This window comes from Equus przewalskii, chromosome 23 (genome assembly GCF_037783145.1).
Source record: "Equus przewalskii isolate Varuska chromosome 23, EquPr2, whole genome shotgun sequence".
NCBI classification, from domain to species: domain Eukaryota; kingdom Metazoa; phylum Chordata; class Mammalia; order Perissodactyla; family Equidae; genus Equus; species Equus przewalskii.
In genome coordinates, this window is record NC_091853.1 from 2,261,594 (window position 1) to 2,284,565 (window position 22,972).

The window sequence follows — 22,972 nt, forward strand, 5'->3', positions numbered from 1 at the left end:
CTTCAAACCACTAATATCTCTTGTCACACAACAAGCAGATTGGCACCACTATAAACTCATGACTAACAACCTCAAATGGGTACTCTACACTGCCAGGCAATTACCACATTTCTCTAGGAAGCTGGATCTCACATTTTCCAAAACCGCTTTTTCTTCTTTCTCCACAAACTTTCCACTCCTCTTTCGCTCCTTTCATTTTCAGATAACGACTTTGCGACAAAATCTGAAAACCTTCAGTGAGAAAGCAGCAGCCAAGAGGCAGGAACTCCGCTCCCATCACCAAATTCACGAGCCTACCTTCCTCTGCGCCCATTTTCTTCTTCTTCTCTTCTGGTACAACAAAGGAGATGCTCTTCCTATAAAACCCTCGCATCCACATGTGCTCTGGATCTCATCTCACGAGCTCTACCCCTGCAGTCCTTTCTCCGACATCATCATTCGGACCTTTCGACTAAAATAATTCCCATCAGCATGCAAATATACTGTACCATAGTGTAGTGTCTCTGCAGCCAAACTGCCTGGTTGGAGTCCCTGCGTCTCCACTTCAATAAATGCTATTGACAGTGGAGCTATGAGACATACTACGTTGACTCTTCTTTTTCTATTTATCCTTTTTGTCCTTCCACATCCACCTATTATTTAAATCGACTCTCAATACATTCGAATATAGGAGTATACTATCAATTCCATCCTGAAGAAACATTTTCCAGAGCATTCTGACCTGCTTCCATTTGGATAGATTGTTCTCTAGCCCGCTGCATGGCTGTCATTTTGATATCTGTCCTCGTCACTCTATTGGGAAAAATCCTTTCACCTTTCTTTTGTTGGATTACCTGGATCTCATATCTTCCTCTTTCTTGAGTTAGCCCTCTTACTTTGGTAAAACAAATTTTTCAGTAGTTTCCTGAGAAAGAGCGTATAAGATCTTTTATGTGTGAAAATATGTTTGTTCCATCCACACATTTGATCGATAGTTTGGGTATAGAATTTTAGATTAGTGTCTGCCAGCTTTCAGTGTTGCTGTTGAAAAGCCCAAAGTACATTCATGTTTCTAAATTTAGGGCTTTCTCTTTGTTTCCAGTATTCTGAAATTTTCATGATGGTGTATTTTGGAGTGAATCTATATGCTTTGCTGGTAAATCTTTCCAATCTGGAAACTCTCGACCTTCAGTTCTGGGATATTTTCTTGAATTATTTCTTTGATGACTTCCTACCATCTATTTTCTCTCTTCTTTCTTTTTGGAACTTCTATTATTTGGATGTTGTACCTCCTGGACTTCTAGCTCTCTCTTTGCTTTGCTACTGGGAGATTTCTTAAAATTTATCTATAACTTTCTGTTGTATTTTCTTTCTGCTATTGTGTTTTTAATTTTCAAGAATTATCGTTTGTTCTCTGAATTTTTATTACATTTTTCTCTAGTTTCACTGATGCAAAATCTTCTGTTATTACTTTAAGAACATATATGTAAATATAATGTTATGTTTTTCTGCCTCCATAGTCTATATTTTCTCCAAGTTACTGTTTATCTGTTTGTTTTGGCTTTTGTGTTTCTTATTAAAGAATATCTTCAGATGTCTGACGATTCTTGACCATTCACTCAAATGTGAGAATTTAGCAACAAAAAGCTGACTAGGTTTTGTGACATGGATGGAACTGGTTGATTGGGGACATCACTCTGGAGTTGTCTCACAGGTCCATTTGGTAGGAAGGTCTTTTATTTTTTAATATAATTTTTATTGAGTTAATGATAGGTTACAATCTTGTGAAATTTCATTTGTACATAATTGTTTGTCAGTCATGTTGTAGGTGCACCCCTTCACCCTTTGTGCCCATCCCCCACCCCACCTTTCCCCCAGTAGCCACTAATCTGCTCTCTTTGTCTGTATTTTTAAATTCTTTATATGAGTGGAATCATACAGAGATTGTCCTTCTCTATCTGGCTTATTTCACTTAACATAATTCTGGTAGGAAGGTCTATGATGTCAATATCTTTAGTCTTTTTTATTGGCCTGGTTGGCATCCTCAGAGAAGATTTCTCTGAGAAGAATCTTCCAAAATCCTGCCTGAAGGGCATAATTCTGGCAGCTAGTATTTTTGGAGCCTAGTGGCAGAAGAAAGCTGTTGGTCTCAATATCCAGTATATAAAAACATCACTTTATCCTCTTAGTTCTAGTACAGAAACCCTCTATTTTACCCTCTCCTCAGAAGCTCTTAGTTGCCCAGAGTGGGAGAGGAGACCTTGAGAGATCTGTTTCTTTTTTTAATTATTTTATTGAGGTCATATTGACTTACAATATTGTGTAATTTCAGGTGTACATTATTATATATTGGTTTCTGTATAGACTGCATTGTGCACACCACCAATAGCCTCGTTTTTTTTTTTTTTTTTTTTTCATTTTTTTTTTTTTTTATTAATGTTATGATAGATTACAACCTTGTGAGATTTCAGTTGTACATTTTTGTTAGTCACGTTGTGGGTACACCACTTCCCCCTCCGTACCCTCCCCCCACCCCCCCTTTTCCCTGGTAACCACCAATCAGATCTCCTTCTCAATATACTAATTTCCACCTATGAGTGGAGTCATATAGAGTTCGTCTTTCTCTGACTGACTTATTTCGCTTAACATAATACCCTCGAGGTCCATCCACATTGTTGTGAATGGGCCAATTTCGTCTTTTTTTATGGCTGAGTAGTATTCCATTGTGTATATATACCACATCTTCTTTATCCAATCATTAGTTTCTGGGCATGTAGGCTGGTTCCACGTCTTGGCTATTGTAAATAATGCTGCAATGAACATAGGGGTGCAACGGACTCTTGAGATATCTGATATCAGGTTCTTAGGATAGATACCCAGTAATGGGATGGCTGGGTCATAGGGTATTTCTATTTTTAACTTTTTGAGAAATCTCCATACTGTTTTCCATAGTGGCTGTACCAGTTTGCATTCCCACCAACAGTGTATGAGGGTTCCTCTTTCTCCACAACCCCTCCAACACCTGTCGTTCTTGGTTTTGGATGTTTTTGCCAATCTAACGGGGGTAAGGTGATATCTTAGTGTAGTTTTGATTTGCATTTCCCTGATGATTAGCGATGATGAACATCTTTTCATGTGTCTATTAGCCATATTCATATCTTCTTTTGAGAAATGTCTGTTCATGTCCTCTGCCCATTTTTTGATCGGGTTGTTTGTTTTTTTGTTGTTAAGCAGTGTGAGTTCTTTGTATATTATGGAGATTAACCCTTTGTCGGATAAGTGGCTTGTAAATATTTTTTCCCAATTAGTGAGCTGTTTTTTTGTTTCAATCCTGTTTTCCCTTGCCTTGAAGAAGCTCTTTAGTCTGATGAAGTCCCATTTGTTCATTCTTTCTATTGTTTCCCTCAACTGAGGAGTTATAGTGTCCGAAAAGATTCTTTTGAAACTGATGTCAAAGAGTGTACTGCCTATATTCTCTTCCAAAAGACTTATTGTCTCAGGCCTAATCTTTAGGTCTTTGATCCATTTTGAGTTTATTTTGGTGTGTGGAGAAAAAGAATGGTCAATTTTCAATCTTTTGCATGTGGCTGTCCAGTTTTCCCAGCACCATTTGTTGAAGAGACTTTCCTTTCTCCATTGTAGGCCCTCTGCTCCTTTGTCGAAGATCAGCTGTCCATAGATGTGTGGTTTTATCTCTGGGCTTTCAATTCTGTTCCATCGATCTGTGGACCTGTTTTTGTACCAGTACCATGCTGTTTTGATCACTGTAGCTTTGTAGTATGTTTTGAAATCGGGGATTGTGATTCCGCCGGCTTTGTTTTTCTTGCTCAGGATTGCTTTAGCAATTCGCGGTCTTTTGTTGCCCCATATGAATTTTAGGATTGTTTGTTCAATTTCTGTGAAGAATGTTCTTGGGATTCTGATTGGGATAGCATTGAATCTGTATATTGCTTTAGGTAGTATGGACATTTTAACTATGTTTATTCTTCCGATCCATGTGCAAGGGATGTCTTTCCATCTCTTTATGTCATCGCCTATTTCTTTCAAGAGAGTCTTGTAGTTTTCATTGTATAGATCCTTCACTTCCTTGGTTAAGTTTATCCCAAGGTATTTTATTCTTTTCGTTGCTATTGTGAATGGGATAGAGTTCTTGAGTTCTTTTTCTGTTAGTTTATTGTTAGTGTATAGAAATGCTACTGATTTATGCACGTTAATTTTATACCCTGCTACTTTGCTGTAGTTGTTGATTATTTCTAATAGTTTTTCTGTGGATTCTTTGGGGTTTTCTATGTATAAGATCATGTCGTCTGCAAACAACGAGAGTTTTACTTCTTCGTTACCTATTTGGATTCCTTTTATTTCTTTTTCCTGCCGAATTGCTCTGGCCAGCACCTCCAGAACTATGTTGAATAGGAGTGGTGAAAGTGGGCACCCTTGTCTTGTTCCTGTCCTCAGAGGGATGGCTTTCAGCTTTTGTCCATTGAGTATGATGTTGGCTGTGGGTCTATCATATATGGCCTTTATTATGTTGAGGTACTTTCCTTCTATACCCATTTTACTGAGGGTTTTTATCATAAATGGGTGTTGGATCTTGTCGAATGCTTTCTCTGCATCTATTGAGATGATCATGTGGTTTTTGGTTTTCATTTTGTTAATGTAGTGTATCACGTTGATTGACTTGCGGATGTTGAACCATCCCTGTGTCCCTGGTATAAATCCCACTTGATCATGGTGTATAATCTTTTTGATGTATTGCTGTAATCGGTTTGCCAAAATTTTGTTGAGGATTTTTGCATCTATGTTCATCAGTGATATCGGCCTGTAGTTCTCCTTCTTTGTGTTGTCCTTGTCAGGTTTGGGAATCAGAGTGATGTTGGCTTCATAGAATGTGTTAGGGAGTTCTCCATCTTTCTCAATTTTCTGGAACAGTTTGAGGAGAATAGGTATTAAGTCTTCTTTGAATGTTTGGTAGAATTCTCCAGAGAAGCCGTCTGGTCCTGGACTCTTGTTTTTGGGGAGGTTTTTGATTACCGTTTCTATTTCCTTACTTGTGATTGGTCTATTCAGATTCTCCATTTCTTCCTGATTCAGTTTGGGGAGATTGTAGGAGTCTAGGAATTTGTCCATTTCTTCCAGGTTGTTCAATTTGTTGGCATATAGTTTTTCATAGTATTCTCTTATGATCTCTTGTATTTCATTGGTATCTGTTGTGATTTCTCCTCTGTCATTCCTGATTTTATTAATTTGCGATTTCTCTCTTCTTTTCTTGGTGAGTCTGGCTAGGGGTTTGTCAATTTTGTTAATTCTTTCGAAGAACCAACTCTTTGTTTCATTGATCCTTTCTATTGTCTTTTTTGTTTCAATATCGTTTATTTCTGCTCTTATTTTTATTATTTCCCTCCTTCTACTGACTCTGGGCCTTGTTTGTTCTTCTTTTTCTAGTTCTGTTAGGTGTCGTTTGAGGTTGCTTACGTGAGCTTTTTCTTGTTTAGTGAGGTGAGCCTGTATTGCGATGAATTTCCCTCTTAGGACTGCTTTTGCTGCATCCCAAATGATTTGGTATGTCGTGTTCTCATTTTCATTTGTCTCCAGATAATATTTGATTTCTTCTTTAATTTCTTCAATGATCCATTGTTTGTTGAGAAGCGTGTTGTTTAGTCTCCACATTTTTGCACCTTTCTCTGCTTTTTTCTTGTAGTTGATTTCTAGTTTAATAGCGTTATGATCAGAAAAGATGCTTGATATTATTTCAACTCTCTTGTATTTATTGATGTTTGCTTTGGTTCCCAAAATATGGTCAATCCTTGAGAATGTTCCATGTGCACTTGAGAAGAATGTGTAACCTGCTGTTTTTGGATGAAGTGTTCTATATATATCTATTAAGTCCATCTGGTCTAATTTTTCATTTAATTCTATTATTTCCTTGTTGATTTTCTGTCTGGATGTTCTGTCCATTGGTGTTAATGGTGTGTTGAGGTCCCCTACTATTATTGTATTGTTGTTGATGTCTTCTTTTAGTTCTATTAAGAGTTGCTTTACAAATTTTGGTGCTCCTGTGTTGGGTGCGTATATATTTATAAGTGTTATGTCTTCTTGGTGGAGAGTCCCTTTTATCATTATATACTGTCCCTCTTTGTCTTTCTTTATCTGTTTTGCTTTGAAATCTACCTTGTCTGATATTAGTATAGCGACACCTGCTTTCTTTTGTTCATTATTAGCTTGGAGTATTGTTCTCCATCCCTTCACTCTGAGTCTGTGTTTGTCTTTGGGGCTGAGGTGTGTTTCCTGGAGGCAGCATATTGTTGGATCTTGTTCTTTGATCCATCCTGCCACTCTGTGTCTTTTGATTGGGGAGTTCAATCCGTTTACATTTAGAGTGATTATTGAGACGTGGTGGCCTACCACTACCATTTTGTGTCTTGTTTTCCGGTTTTCTTCAGTTTCCTTTGTTTCTCGTCCCATGGTTTAATCTGTTCTGATGTAGAGCTGCTACTCTCTGTTGTTGTCCTTCTACTTATCTCCTCTGCTCTTGGTTTTGTAGTCCCTTTCCTTTTTTGGATTTTTCAGGAATGAGGGTTTTCCTGAGGATTTCCTGAAGAGGAGGTTTTGTGGCAATGAACTCCCTTAATTTTTGTTTATCTGGGAAAGTTTTTATTTCTCCATCGTATTTGAAGGATATTTTCGCTGGGTAGAGAATTCTCGGCTGTAGGTTTTTGTCCTTCAGATTTTTGAATATATCATTCCACTCTCTTCTAGCCTGTAAAGTTTCTGCTGAGAAATCTGCTGATAGCCTGATGGGGGTTCCTTTGTAGGTTAGTTTCTTTTGCCTGGCTGTCCTTAATATTTTCTCCTTGTCGTTGACTTTTGCTAGCTTCACTACTATATGCCGTGGAGTTGGTCTTCTTGCATTGATAAAGTTTGGAGATCTATTGGCTTCTGTCACCTGAAGATCCATCTCCCTCACCAGATTAGGGAAGTTCTCAGCCATTATTTCTTTGAATAGGTTTTCTGCCCCTTTCTCCTTCTCTTCTCCCTCTGGTATACCTATAATCCTTACGTTGCATCTCCTAATTGTGTCTGATAATTCTCGGAGAGTTTCTTCATTTCTTTTAAGTCTTGCTTCTCTCTCCTCCTCTGCCTGCAACAATTCTATATTGCCATCTTCCAAATTGCTAATTCTTTCCTCCATATTATCGGCCCTACTGTTCAGAGCATCTAGATTTTTCTTAATCTCCTCTATTGTGTTCTTCATTTCCAGTATTTCTGTTTGGTTCTTCTTTATCGTATCAAACTCTTTTGTGACATAGCTCCTGAACTCGTTGAGTTGTCGGTCAGAATTCTCTCTTAACTCAGTGAGTATTTTAATGATGGCTGTTTTGAAGTCATCATCATTTAGGTTATATATCTCATTTTCTTTGGGATTGTTTTCTGTGTATTTGTTACTTTCTTTCTGTTCTGGAGATTTGATGTATTTTTTCATATTGCTTGATGATGTTGATTTGTGCCTCCGCATGGAGATAGAGTTTAGTTGCTCCTTTCACTTGTTTCAGCTGCTGCGGTGGGGGGAGCAGCTGTTTATACTTCACCAACCAGGAACCCTATCAGCTATTGATAACTGGGCCTGGGCCCCTCTTCGTAGCCACAGTGGCCCTTTGGATTCCCTCCTCTGCCGTGGGGGCCGTCACGGGGGGCTTCAGACTGCAGGTGCCTACTGTTGTTGCCCACCTAGATGCGCTCTCTCCTTGGGGTCTGCAACGGTGTTATGGGCTTTTCCAGCGGCCAGGGGTGGGATCACTTTTATTTGTCGCTCGGTTGCTGTCGGCACCCACCAAATCTCACTTGTCCTCTATGGGTCGCAGGAGAGCTATTGGCATCTTCTACAGTCTGTGGTTAGTACACCTAGCTATGCTGCTTTTGCCCTGGGGTCTTCCAGCCTTGTGGCTGGCGGCTGGGTGCCTTCTACTGGTGCTGTGCAGAGGCTTTCCCTAAGGCTTCTGTGAGCCTGTAGGGTTTCCCCCTAGGCTACTAAGCTGGGTCTCTGGAACTCTCTCCAGCCCCAGTCCTCTCCGAGATCTCCGGCAATCCCTAGCCTCACCTGGTGGGCAACGGCAGCTGGGGGTCGCCCCGCCCTCTGGGCTTCTCTCCGGGCCTCTGCCGGGAGCTCTGAATGCTCAGCGTGGCCCCTCTGCTACCGGCAGACAGAGAGTTTTGTCTGCTGCCCGGGCGGAGCTCCGGCGCTTCTCCACCGGATCGCCGGACCCGCCTTTGAAAGTTCCCCCGCCCCGGTCCTCTCCGAGATCTCCGGCAATCCCTAGTCCCACGGAGCGGGCAACGGCAGCTGGGGGTCGCCCCGCCCTCTGGGCTTCTCTCCGGGCCTCTGCCGGGAGCTCTGAATGCTCAGCGTGGCCCCTCTGCTACCGGCAGACAGAGAGTTTTGTCTGCTGCCCGGGCGGAGCTCCGGCGCTTCTCCACCGGATCGCCGGACCCGCCTTTGAAAGTTCCCCCGCCCCGGTCCTCTCCGAGATCTCCGGCAATCCCTAGTCCCACGGGGCGGGCAACGGCAGCTGGGGGTCGCCCCGCCCTCTGGGCTTCTCTCCGGGCCTCTGCCGAGAGCTCTGAATGCTCAGCGTGGCCCCTCTGCTACCGGCAGACAGAGAGTTTTGTCTGCTGCCCGGGCGGAGCTCCGGCGCTTCTCCACCGGATCGCCGGACCCGCCTTTGAAAGTTCCCCCGCCCCGGTCCTCTCCGAGATCTCCGGCAATCCCTAGTCCCACGGGGCGGGCAACGGCAGCTGGGGGTCGCCCCGCCCTCTGGGCTTCTCTCCGGGCCTCTGCCGGGAGCTCTGAATGCTCAGCGTGGCCCCTCTGCTACCGGCAGACAGAGAGTTTTGTCTGCTGCCCGGGCGGAGCTCCGGCGCTTCTCCACCGGATCGCCGGACCCGCCTTTGAAAGTTCCCCCGCCCCGGTCCTCTCCGAGATCTCCGGCAATCCCTAGTCCCACGGGGCGGGCAACGGCAGCTGGGGGTCGCCCCGCCCTCTGGGCTTCTGTCCGGGCTTCTGCCGGGAGCCCTGAGTGCTCAGCGTGGCCCCTCTGCTACCGGCAGACAGAGAGTTTTGTCTGCTGCCTGGGGGAGCTCCGGCACTTCCCCTCCGGGTCGCCGATCCGGCCTTTGAAAATTCCCCCGCCCCGGTCCTCTCCGAGATCTCCGGCAATCCCTAGTCCCACGGGGCGGGCAACGGCAGCTGGGAGACCTCCGTGCCCACCGTGTCTCTCTCTGGGACCCTCCGGGCGCCCCGAGCACCAGGCCGGGTCTCCCCGCCAATGGCGGGGAGAGACTCTCCCCGCGGGCTCAGGTGTGCAACTCCAAAGTTTCCCTCTGCGTTTAGGAGTAATTGCGGGGGGTTTAAGTAGGGTTCTGGTCACCTGTTTCCACCGTCGCTCCTCTGTTGTGTTCTCGCTCCTGCCCTAGATGTGTGTGGATCCTCTGGGGGCGTCCGTTGGAAGAAAGCCGCTTGCGGGTACTAGGCTGCCCGTCGGGGTCGGAGAGTTTTCACCTATTTCCACATCCTCCCGGAGGAAAGTCCGTCCGCCTTCCGATGTATAGTCGCGTGGGTGTCTCAGACGTCCTGAGATGCTGTCTGGATATCCTTTGTCAAGCGATAAGTGTCCAAATAATTGTAGACTCGAAGGGCGAGAGACAAAGAGGACTACTCACGGCGCCATCTTGGAAGAATCCTCCAATAGCCTCGTTTTTATCCATCACCACACGTATGTGCCCCTTTACCCCTTTCACCCAACCCCTTCCCCTCTGGTAACCAGACTCTCTACCCATCTTCCTGACTTTTTTTCACTCCTATTTCTAGAGGTACTAATACCACCAATTCTTGAATTTTTTTGGAGCGGGGTTGCTCCATAGAGGAAATATGATTGCTGGTTTAGGATTCAGCTTTTTCAGACCGGTAGGCCAGTTCCACTCATCCAACTGCTGGCTAGCATCTAAAATTTTTTTGCTGTTATTTACCCCACCATCTCTTTGTTCTTGAGAATTTATGCCTCTTTAAATCCCATTACTATCATTTTATTACAATTTTGGGAGAGTGGAGATCAATGAATATGTTAAACCTACTATCTTTCACCAGACACCCTATTTACTCCAACCCATATCCATCTGGCTTCTTTCTCCACTACCCCCAAAACAGCTCTTGCTAAGTTCATCAATGAGCTCCAGGTTGCCAAATCCTACAGACTCTTCTAATCTTCCTCTTAACTTGATCTTTCTGTAACATCCAATATAGTTGGCCACGTTCTGTTTCTTAAACAACTATTTTCTCTTGGATTTCATGACATGAAATTCTTATGCATTTCTGATCTCTTCTGAACTCTCGGTTATCTTTAGTGGCTCTTCCTTCTTAAACTGACTTCTAAATCCTGGCTCTTCTTCCTTTACCTAACTTCTAGATGTTGAAAGTTCCTTGGGGTTTGGTGCTGAGGCTTCCTCTCTTTACACACTCTCTCTAGATGATCTCTTCCATTCACATAACTTTTAACTATCTAAGGTCAACAAATCCAAAATTTAGATCTTAATCTTTAGACTTTTTTTTAAACTTCAGACCTATAGATGCCTTCATGACATCTTTCATATGATTCAAAAACATCTCAACCCGAACATGTCCAAACTCTTATTTTCTCTATTCCTTCCAAATATTCTCCCCCTCCATCTTCCATGGGTCAGTAAATGTCTGGCATTGACTAGTTGCTTAAGTAAAAACACTGAGAGACATTCTAGATGCTTCCCTCTCTATTACTCCTTGTGTCACCAAGTCCTGGAGATCCAATCTCCCAAATATATCTTAAATCTATCCTCTTCTCTTGACATTTACCTAGTCCAAACTGTCATTCATTTATTAGCTCTTCATCCTTGAGGAAGTTACTGAACCTCTCTAATCCTCAGTAACCGTATCTACAAAGTAAGGTGATAGTAATAGTTATCTATCTCAGAGTCATGAAGATTATGCGAGGTAACGCATGAAAATGCTCAGAACATTGAAAGTGCTCAACAAATGCTAACTATTCTAATTATTACCATCATCACTTACATAAGTTCCTGCAGTCGCTCTCACCTAACTGGCCCTTCATTTCCACCTTTGCGCCCTTTAATCCATTCTCCACAGAGCAGTTAAAAGCATTAGGGAAACATAAATCTGGGGCCTTCTTTAAAATGCTTTGATGTCCTCCCAATGATCTTAGGATAATTTTATTCCTAAGTTACACATTAACTTCATTCATTCACATGTTCATTCATTCAAACATATATTGAACGTCTACTATGTGTCCAGTACTTTGTTAGATACCGGGAATACAACGGTAATAAGAGAGAACTGGTTCCTGCCCTTGTGGACAAACTACTTGGGGACACATACATAAAATAAACAAGCAGATAAAATGTGGTAAATATGAATTAGGGTAAGTGCTTAATATAGCTTACGGATGCTGCAAATCTGAATCCTTTCTCGCTTCTAAGACTTCATCACACGTCCCTCTTACTCTGTTTACCACACTATGGCCAGACTGGCCTGGAAAATATTTTATTTCCTCCTGCAACATAGTGTTTGCAAATGCTATCTCTCCTACTTGGAATGCTCTTCTTAGTCTTCAACCAACTCCTACTCACGCTTCAGGTTTCAGCTTAAATGTCACTTTCTTAAAAAGGCTCTCCCAGATTCACACTTTTAGATTCTCCCACCCTGTTATTCTCTTCATAGCACCTGTATTTCTATTCCTTTATAGCATTGTTTGTGTTTTCTCCCCAAGTGTATACCCAGCACCAGGCCAGTTCCTGAAACAACATGAGCACTCAAAAATGTTCGTTGAATGAATGACTATCCTTGTAATCCTGAAGTATTTGACACTATATCTTAAAGAAGTAGAAGTTCAACAAGGGTTTGTTAAAGAAAACTGCTTAACAACTTCTCTGAGGTAAATCATGACTTTAGCTGCTTCTAGCCAAATCCAAGATCATTTTCTCTCTTCATTGTTATAGAGTAAAAGTAAGAAAAATAAGGCTGGATGTTAAAGGATATACCTAACGGGAAGGGTCACTTTGGCAGAAGGTTAACATAATTCAAAGTCTGCTCCTTAGTTGTACAGGTTTAAAACTTGATTTTATCAGTTTACTCTGTAATACTCGAGCTCTGGAAGAAGTCATTCAATCCAACAAGATTCATAAGAGAAAGATTTACCAATCCCAATGCAAAGTAGGTAAGTCATAGTAGAAGGAAGTTTGGAATTCTAATAGCTGTAAAGTTCTGTCCACAATTAGGATGGATAATTTTGTGAAATAGCCCACATAATAAACTTTAAAAAATGATTCTTATTCCATAATAAAGGACACATTTTCTATTTACTTTAATACAAATATCCAACAGGATTGAAATGAACTATGCTAGAAATATTCATGGTAACTTGATAAAGTGCTTCTTCCTTCTGTACTGTTCTAAATAAACACTGACATTCTTACTATCCCCTCCTCCACTGTTGATGGAAAAATTATGTTATTAAATCATTTGCTTCATACCTGATATTTCCATTTCCAAGATTGTATCTTTTCTTTCTTTCTTTTTTTTTTTACAAATTTTATGGTAGTTGTTTTGTGATTATCATAAGAAAGGTATTGTTGAGGACTTCCATTTCCAGTAGCGTTGGACTAAGTAATTCAGACAAACCCTCTTCGTTAAAGCAGTGGGGAGCCAAAAATAGTGAAGAACTTGAAGAATTGCCAGGCCTGGACCAGGATGAGGATAGAGGTTCAGTGTGGTACACCCGACATTTGGGCCACTTTCCTCTGGAGACAGCTCTATTCCAGAATGGGTGGCTGAGACGCTGAGGGGTGCTTGTGAAAGCCTCACAGAAGCAGGGGATCAGGGACTGCGGTCCAAGGTTCATCTGTGGATGGGACCTAGGGACCCACACTCGCTGTGGGTTGGGAACTCAAAGAGCTGCACCCCAGGAATGAGCACATCTCTTCCAGCACTGGGGTGGGGACTAGCTGTGTTGGACTTACTAAGTTATGGTGATGTCTATATGCTCTACTTTATGAGCCAGTTAAGGGGTTATCAGGAATAATTTTCTTTATGATTTGTGTTTAACGTCAGCACTAATTTCGAACCTGACTCAAACAGGCTTCAACTCTAAATTAATAGCTTTCAGCCTACTGCAATTATTCGAGGGTCGTCTTTAGGATTTTAGAACATGGCCAAGTCACTGGGACACCTGCTCTAATATCTTAAAATTCACTGATGAAGCCCTTCAGTCGAATACAGAGAAATGTCATCAGAGTAAGATCAGAAAACTCTTCTTGGTGTAGAGAAGGAATTTTAGAAGGACAGAAAGGCAGAGAAGCAGTTAAGAGAGAGGCAGTTACTAAAGCAAAGAGAGAGAACGATTTATTCTCAGAGCTGCTTCCTCAGGAATTCTTGAATTTTTTTTCTTTAAACTCACACATAGGGAAATTATGAAAGTTCCAGTGAGCTTAGGGAAATGTGTTCACGATACCCTGGCACTGGGTTTCATCTGATAAATACCCTCAACATCTATAAACATGACAGAGACAAAAACAATCCAAGTCAGAACAAATTTTTATAATAGAAAAAGTATTTGAGATGCCTGTTTTTCTATTCTTGGATCTCTCTTTTTAGCCTTAGAGATATAAGAAGATAAGCATAGTACATACTATCACCAAATATGAAGTCCTGCTCTGCAGCCTCAGCTGTATTACTGAAGAGGAGCACAAGCCACTCCTTTCCAAATACTAACGGAATGGCAAAGAGGAGAAGAAAGAAAAAAAAACCAAACTTTTTTTCTAGGGAAGTTCTTTTCGTAATTACTCATTTCATAACTAGCATTTGACATAAACTTTTCAAGATGTCAGAGGTAGTGACTTCCAGCTCTATTTCTCACACTGCGGCAGGCTGCATCACTCGAGCTTTAATATTAAAGCATCCCTTTCTCCCTGCACTAGGATTTTAAGGTAAATTTTACTTTGCAATATTTACCCCTTATTGGTCTGAGTTGTTTCCTCTAGAGCCTCAGAGAATAAATCTAATTCTTCTTTTACATAACTCCTTTCCAAATTTGAAGTTAGCCATCACATCAATCTGAAATCCCTTTTCTCTTCTCCAGGTAAATATCTCCAGTTCCTTTAGCTATCACATGGCATGTGTTAAACCTTAGTTTTTCATCAGGTTTTACATGTAAAATTCTCATTCAAACCCCCAACGCAATGTGACAAAAGCAGGATACATTAGCGCTATTGCTTCCTTTTTTCTAGATCATTTAACTATTAAAATGCAACTATTTCTGCAGCCCAAGTCATTTCGCCCTGCTGGGATCAGAATTATAGTTAAGCACTATTGCTGTTTTTGTCAAATCAACTATTAAGACCAGGTTTTACCCGTGCTGGACTCACACAATGGATTGTTTTAGAACTTAACGGTAGGACTTCACATTCATGAATATTCAACCTTAGGGTTTTTCAGCCTGCTGAGATTTTTGAAATGTCAGTCTTTTCTGGATTTATATTATCTGAAAATTTTAATAAGTGTCTTTAAGTAGCGGATAAAGATGGATTGCATAAGACCTAGGACATAGGGCTAACATAAGCCATTAGCGGTCTCTGCATGTTGATATCTATTCATTTAAAACACCGCGGTTAGAGCTGTGGTTCTCAAACTTTATCATGCATCAGAATCACCTGGAGGGCTTGTTAAAACACAGGTCATCGGTCTCTTTTATGTTTGATTTCTTTCCGAGAATTTGCATTTCTAACAAGTTCCCAGGTAATGTGAACACCCTTTTGAGAAGCATTGCTTTATGGGCACAGTTTATTGTTCAACAAGCCACCATCACACAGCCCTTGAAACTCCTTACCACCTTTTATAATGAGGTTTGCCTTGACTTATTCTTAGGTTGGATTTACGCAGACCCCCAGATATTTTGTCCTGGTGCAGAAATTGATTAGGTTACATTATGGTTCCACTTCCATAATTTTCAAGCTTCCAATGAGAAGGAAAGTAGTTCGATTTAGTTACAGCCTAAATTCTGGCCATTTCTAATAACTCCAGTGCCATTTCAAATAAATGTTTAAATGTTGACGTCGTCAAAGATTAAATAAATTCTCCCAGGGAGATGTTGCAGTTTGCAAACAGATCTAAGTTCACACGGATCTCAGCCTATTATAAATGAAAGGGAACATTCAACCTTCCCACTTTGACAATTTGTCAGCAACAGACATTGAATGACAACTTTCTGGAGCTGACCGCATACCAGAAAATTGGGAGTCAAGGAAGGGAAATGTCAAATATCCTAGAAACATTTTAGTTTCTCCTGTCCAAGTCACTAAGACTCCACGTACAGAGTGTTTGGCAGATTTTGGTACACAAGTCAAAGCAGTGGTCAAAGCTTTTGATAATAAACATGTAACTTGACTGTAGCAGCTGTTCACTGGCCCTCTGCCCTCACCCCAAAATATGCTCAGACAACAATCTTTTCACTTCATTTATTCCTTCGAAACAAGTCACTTCATACAGCATTTAGATATGTAAAATCATATACCTCATAAATAAAATCAATGCATCTTAATGACAATGGCAAAATCACATAAGAGTTGTACAAAATGAAATCAGACATCTCCCAGGTAGCAGCAGCACATTAACTTCGAAAAAATGCTGGCAAACAGACAAAAGGACATTTTTAAAACAAGAAAACACTGTCCATCTTCATTCAGAAAATGTTTTCTCATGCCAAGAAAAAGCTGTTCTGTTTTGCCCTTCCCTACTACTTTTTCAAGTCATGTTCTAAAGCTCTACATTTGACAGTTTTGTGAGTTTTTTTGCTTCAGGAATCTCCACCTGTACTGCATTCATACAGGAAATAGAGCACTGTTGTCATTCTCTATCCCTTTTGACAAGCTATACATATTTATTCTGTATTTTAAGGAGAATTCAATACTTTTTTAAAGGAAAAAAATTACTCTTTGCTACAGAAATTATGTTTTCTTTAAACAGCTTGAGTATAGAATGCCACCAAGGTGAAATGGAAAACTGTCAAGAATTAGGTACCCTGGTCCTTTTAAGTAACTAATGGGCTACAACTAACTACATATCCTATACCAGTTATAAAGTCAGGTTCATGTAACCTTAGTAGAAATTCTAAACCTTTCTTAGGTTAAGCTGTTTACCCACAACTTAACCAAATCATTATCTCCACTATCTCTAAACTCCTATATGTAGGTCTGTATTTTAAAAAACAAGTATAAAAATGCATCGTAGCAAAATGGTTATAGTTGTGATTTTACACTTCAATGTCAAGCTTTTCAGTTATGGCCCTGCTACACTCTATACCAAGAAATGCGGGAGGAGGGTTAGGGTAACACAAAGGCATTGCCTGAAAAATTTTCTGAAAAGCGTAATTCATGGCTAGGAATGCACCCATTTGAGAATCTCTTTTGGTTAAATGGTCCTTTACCCTCCCACCCCTTTTCCCTTCACTCGGAAATAGCATGGGAGGGCTGTCAATCTTGGTTAAATTCATATGAACCAAGACCTGAATCAGCACACCACAATTCAATATCAATATAGTAATTTCTTCAAAGTCAAATATTCAAAGCACAGCAAACAAAATGCCAACTAATTTTTGGAGAAGAAAAAAACAAAACCCTTTCCCACCATCAAAGAAGTTTTATATTCTTTTTAAGTTGGACGAAATGCGCGAATTATTAAAACTCTTACTAACAAAACATCTTAATAAACTAGCTTATTCAAATCAAGTGTTTTAATTTAGGCTTAAAAATGATGTTGCTTATATATGACACTTTTAAGGCCTCTGACTCAAAAATCAGCTCCCTTAAAATAAGTTTGCTTAGAAAACAAATGAAGAGCTTAAAGAATCTTATCTTTTTAAAGCTGTCATCTTTGTGCTACAAGGACAAATCTGAATACTGCACTGTACAACGAATGATAAAGATCACATTCTAGAAATAAGTAATATTTTGAATGCTAGGGCACAGAGCATGCTCTTAATAGTTACTGAAATTGAGTTCTACTGTTAGCAAAACACCACGATGTTGTACCACTGGATACACTACGCAATGATGGTAATTGTTGATTAAGAAGAGCTGATTGTTAACAGCTCAAGAATTATATTTTAATGTCTTTAATAAGATCCCTGGAGAGGGCTAACATGTAAACTTTTACTTCATATTTCTTAAAGTGCTGCAAATAATAACAAATGTGTCTCACACATAAAAGAACGTAAATCTTAATATATGAAAGTTTAGGAAGGCCACCTGATCCATAAAGAAAAAAATCCTTCTGCTACTAATCTTGCATACTCGCAATTCTTTTTCAAAAAAAACCCACAGAAAACTCTATTTAGCTAGGGCAACTTGCAACATACAGTTTTGATGCCTAGACGAGACAGACAGAATAAGCTAGAGAAGCAAGGTAGGCATGGGTACTCAGTGGCAAGTATATATAAATACAATGTCAATTCATTCCTGATTATTTTTTTGCTGAGACCGGAACTTCATGGAATAATCAAGTGGCATGACCATATTAGTTTTTGCAATAGGGTGAAGCTGACCAGCGGCCCAAATTTCAAGGGTACCACTGGACTGTGCCCATTTTTCATTCACGGGAAACAATAAAGAAATCAACCCTGAAACAGCAACAGAAGATGTACCACATTGATGTCTTCATATGGCTGTAACATCATAAAATTCCCAGGGATATTCATTTTAATTTCTGAAATCACTCTGTGTAGAAGTGCATCTTCATAGCCCTATTTCTAACCTGTAAATCCAAAGAAGGGCAAGGGGAAGAAGAGCGAGGGAGAGGAGTGGGGGATGGGCAAGCACAATCTTCATTCACTCTGCCACTGATGTAAACTAGCTCCATTTTAATTAAAAAATATTCTTGTACGGCAGTCAAAAACTGAATGAATAGGAAGAAGGGTTTCATTATGCTCAAGTGCAAATTTAGGAAAAAGTTTCTTTAAATTCCACTGCAAGTACTAAATCCACAGGTTTTCAAAATTCACAAGATTAGAACTTACATTACGTTAATAAGCTAATTTTAAGAGTTTAGTTAAGTTCAGTAAAAGAAATCTTTAAATTCTGTGAGGTTTACAAGCTTGAGTTTAGAATGAGCACAAGTGTAGGTTTTTAGTCCTCAATAATTAAATCAAATGGTCTACAAACAGTGCTTCATCTTGAATTTTCCATGATCAGAGCATTACTTTAAAGTACTAGTGCTGAATTTCAGCAGGTGATTAATTTAAAGAGCCATTATTGAGAGTGATTTGACTATCGGTGTCCAGTTGGTGAATGAACAACCTAGACAACAGGTATAATAGAATAAAATAAGATCCCCTGAATAAATACTTAAGACATTTGCTATAAAAGTATAAGTTAAATATGCAAACAAAAACACTTACAATGAGAGGGTTTAATTTTATAAAATATCAGGTTCTATTTCTTTCCATTTGTTAAATTAGTCCAATGTAGATAAAATATACTCAGTTTTAAAGTGACAGAAATTTATGTTGAGAAACACATCAATACATGCCTGGTTATAAATTACTCCATAAATATTTGCTCCATGAATAAACTTCTCTTAAAATTCCAGTAAACAATGTCAAGTTTGGCTCCTGAAGTGCCGAAGGAAGAAGGGCAGGCTTTATGAATAATGATGCATAAAGCTCAATCTGATGGACATCACTCAGAATACTTTTTTTTTTTTGAGGAAGATTAGCCCTGAGCTAACATCTGCCACCAATCTTCCTCTTTTTGCTGAGGAAGACTGGCCCTGAGCTAACATCCGTGCCCATCTTCCTCTACTTTATATGTGGGATGCCTGCCACTGCATGGCTTGACAAGCGGTGTGGAGGTCCACACCGGGGATGTGAACTGGTGAACCCCAGGCCACCGAAGTGGAACGTGAGAACTTTCCACTGCGCCATAGGGCTGGCCTTCAGTAGGATACTTTTAACTTACATTTTTAAACTTAGTATTTTCTAGGGGAAATAGGAGATACAAAAACCTTTTAGACCAGATGACAGACAGGTACAGAGGGATTTTCAACCACATTCATTTGTACACTTTATGATTGCCAAACATTAAGTATCGCAAGCTCACAAGTGGTATTATTTTTAAGGCTCAGTAAAATAGAAAATTAAACACTTTTAAGTTATATTGACCATAATAACTTAGAAAGGTACTAAAAAATGTTGTCTAATGACCTCAAGCATACTTTGTGAATTTTTCCTTAAAGGTACTTTTCTCCTAAATTGTTTACGTGTTCCTTAATTTTATATGGCCATCTCTTCCGAGAGAAAGTGCTAAAAGTAAATTTCAATTTTAAAACATTTGCCAAGAAGATATGCTGAAAGAGATACAAGTGCTTTAAAGTATACCATTCGTTTTCTAAGTGAGATATTTAATCAAAAATGAGATCAAGATAACAAAACTTCACAACATTAAACCTCTTCACATTATGTGAGATAACACATAACAAACTATAATTTAGCATCCCTGATCTTCAGAAGAATTAAGAAAAGAGGTAGAGAACTTTTATCTGGAAGATCTCGTGGTGAAGCTAAGTTTTAGAGGGTGTGCCTTGCGGATTAGCACACGAAGCAAATGGCTACACATCTAATATTAGGAAGAAGCAGAATTCTGAGAAAGCTGAATAAGGCAAGGATTTAAAAACTGTCATAATTTGGAAGTGAAACAAATTCATTCAACACTATCCCAATTATTTTAGAATTCTTCAAAGTCAAATTAAAAAATCGTGGATAAGCAAAGTACTAATTTACAGAAATGTGAAATTATGCAAAAGAACATTTGTGGCAGGATAAGGCGAGCATGAAAACAAACACTGCTAAGGTAAGCAAAAGATCTCACAGAACCCAAACCAAAGCACAGCATTACCACTTAGATGGAGACTTCTTTTAGGAGTTAGAGGAAGTGCTCTTAACAAAAAGCTGAGGAAATTAAATCCCTCTAGACGAATCTTTATGTAAGAAAGCAAAAATTGGGCACTCAAATTTTAAGGAACTCTAGGTAAAAAAACATACCCTGCTTAATTTTAAAATTTTATTCAAGGTGACAAAGATCAATAAATGAGCTGCATTAAAACACGAGGCCAACATTCTTTTAAAGCTTCAGTAAGCTGCTCAGGCGCCTTTCCCCTCATACATTCTACTTCTATACACTAGAAATCCTAAATTGGGCACTATCAGTTCCTGTTTTTCAGTAACATTCTCAAGGAATACACTCATCCCTGTAAAACGCTCATTATGTACTTACAACTGGTGAAGTACGCATTTATAAAGTCTACCAAATCACAATACAAAATCAGTTTTGACAATTCTGAGTATCTTCATTTGAGGAATCAATTCATAATTTAGGAACTATTAACTCATTCAGAGTTTTTAAAAGGACTCAATTACTGGAGACACTGTGGTTTATGTCCAGTGACCTCACATGAGGCCTTCTGCATTACCCCAAATACGGAAGTTATTTTCTTCTACAAGTTAATGCTGCTGGATGCTAGTTTATAATACTAAAACTCAATCTTCAGGTTAGTGTCAGCAGATGGCAAGGACCACCTATTGTCACCCCAGCAGAAAGAGGGCATGTATCACCACTGTAGACACACATCTGTAAACTTGCACACTAATTTTAATCTTAACAAGGAGTTTCAGTGTCTTAGTGGTTTTAAGTTAAAAGGATGGTTCAAGCATTGTGTCCTTTTGTTCTTTAGGGTTACGAATAGCTTATTGGAAAACCCAGAACCTTCTGGATCTGTGAGGTAGTAGGCTTCAATCCTCCTCATGCATAGATCACACTTCTCCAAAGTTGGTATGGCCTGTCTCCTTGGCATGGTCCCTTGCTTCTGCTTGTCCAGTTAATCCCTTCTGACATACCATGCACCTCAGGGTGAAGCGGTTTACATCAGTAAATTGTCTCTTTCTTCTAGCTTCATCTGCTAATTCCAGTGCTTGTACAAGAACAATATCATCATTAGAGGAGAAAATGGTCAGAGGAGGGGTGTGTGGGTCAGGGAAGTTACGCTGAAGTGGATCATAGTGGATGCCATCATAAATAAGCAGGACCCTTTTGGTATATCCTGCATCTTCCCCAAAACGATCAATTCTTACTGTCTGTGTATCCACTACACAGATTTCGCATTGATAAAATTTGGACAAAATCGATATCTCAATAGCTCCTCCCCAAGTATCATCCCTTTTGATCCAGTCACAGTACTCTTCATTTGTTTTTCCCAGGATTGCCTCGCTATAGAACTCTGGATCACTTGCTACAATTTCTGCTATGAGGCGTCTCATCTCAGGGGCACAAGCTGGATTCAAGACTCCTCCTTCCACAACATAGTACACACTGGTAAAGAGGCAGGAGTTGTCTGCTGGGACCGCGGTTCTGGTAAGCACAGGCAAAGTTTCCCTGACGTAACTAGGAGCACCATATTTTGTGAATGCAGGTGAAGTTTTGGGCCTGGTTTGGTCTTCTTCAACGATCAGCATGTCGCCTGTTAAAAATAAAAGAAACCCAGAACTGCAGAGAAATTATAGATGAAACTGAGCGTTCACTAGCCACGTCTGTAAATTACAAACAGAAGGAGTTAAAGTATAAGCTGGGGTTACTTGGGAGAATACATCTTTGTAAACAAGTGACCAGGAACACTTCTTGTTCACTGAATCTTCATAAAGATGAAAACAGAACAAAGAGCAAAACATTCTAGGTTGCATCCCAATTTAGTGAAGCGGCCTGGGTTATCCACCTTTATGCTCACTGAAAAAGATACATCTCAAGAAAGAAATTTCCTTATACTTGCTCTCTTCGTTTTAAAAGCACAAATCTTCCAGAAGGTGTTTACCATGGACTAGGCCACTAGGGGGTTCTCTTCCCTCTGAAATCTTAACATAGCCACCCTGTTTAGTGTTTACAGGATCCTTGATACAACAGCCGAAAGCTTTTAATTATCAATATTGCTGTTCAAATTTTAATACTGGACGGAAATAACTGCTGTTGTCTAGAACTTGAAAAGGCCTTTAGTGGACATGTGAAAGCAACCTCTAAAATAAGTACACTTAACTGTCAAAGTATATACAAAGGTGACTGCAGAAACGAGCCAGGAAAGCAAAAAAGAAGAGTATATCCTGCATTCTTCAAACCTGCTATCATCTTTCAGTGATACAGGGGAAAAGAACCATCAGGACAGAGAAAACAGGTCCTACTTTTTAACAGTTTTTTGGGAGGAGAGGGAAAACAAAATGAATGAGACGTTCTCAAGCGAGACCAGAAAGCAGACTGAGGACGGGTGGGCTTCAAGGCTTCTCACACAGGTTGGGCCCCCCGTGTCTTTCAACCATGTATAAAGTCAAGGAGTTGTTAGACACTTGCCCCGGCCTCCGTAAGAGTCCTCTGTTCTTTAATCTATCCTCATCCTTGTTCGTTCTCAAAGCCCCCAGCTGACCCACGGCCACCTTGCCTTGACTGGTTCTGTTCTCCCTCACGCCCCTCTCCGTCCTCCCAGTCCTTTCCCCGGCCCCAGCCTCGATCTCCTTACCTGACTGGATGGGCAAATCCGCCAGAATGGTATCCCCGTTGCTGAGATCCAGGCACTCGGGCGGGTATCCGACGAGGATTCGCTGGCAGCCGGGGTCGATCCCGGTGATGGCGGCAATTTGGCCCTGGAGTTCCCGCACCCGGGTCCGGCTGGACAACCCCTGCAAAACATGAGTGCCATCCTTGGCCTTGCAGCGGAGCCGCCACATCGTGTCGGTCCGGCTACCCATGGGCCAGACACCCGTGTGGCCAGCTTTGGTCCCGGCAGCAGGTTGGCACTCGCCGCCGGAGCAACCAGCTGCCGGGTGGACTCCAAAATGGCCACCCTTCGCCGGGCCAAACATCGCGAGAA

General features: G+C 40.6%; 1 protein-coding gene across 1 annotated transcript in view; it reads right to left on the reverse strand.

Annotated features, from left to right (window-relative positions):
- Positions 1–22,938, reverse strand: part of C23H1orf116 (chromosome 23 C1orf116 homolog) — a 40,043-nt gene extending 17,105 nt beyond the window's left edge. Inside the window, exon 1 of the mRNA XM_008541723.2 lies at positions 22,622–22,938. Within this exon, the coding sequence (XP_008539945.2) occupies positions 22,622–22,801 (180 nt within the window). The 5' untranslated portion in view covers positions 22,802–22,938. The remainder of the gene's footprint in view (positions 1–22,621) is intronic.
- Between the last annotated feature and the right edge of the window lie 34 nt (positions 22,939–22,972).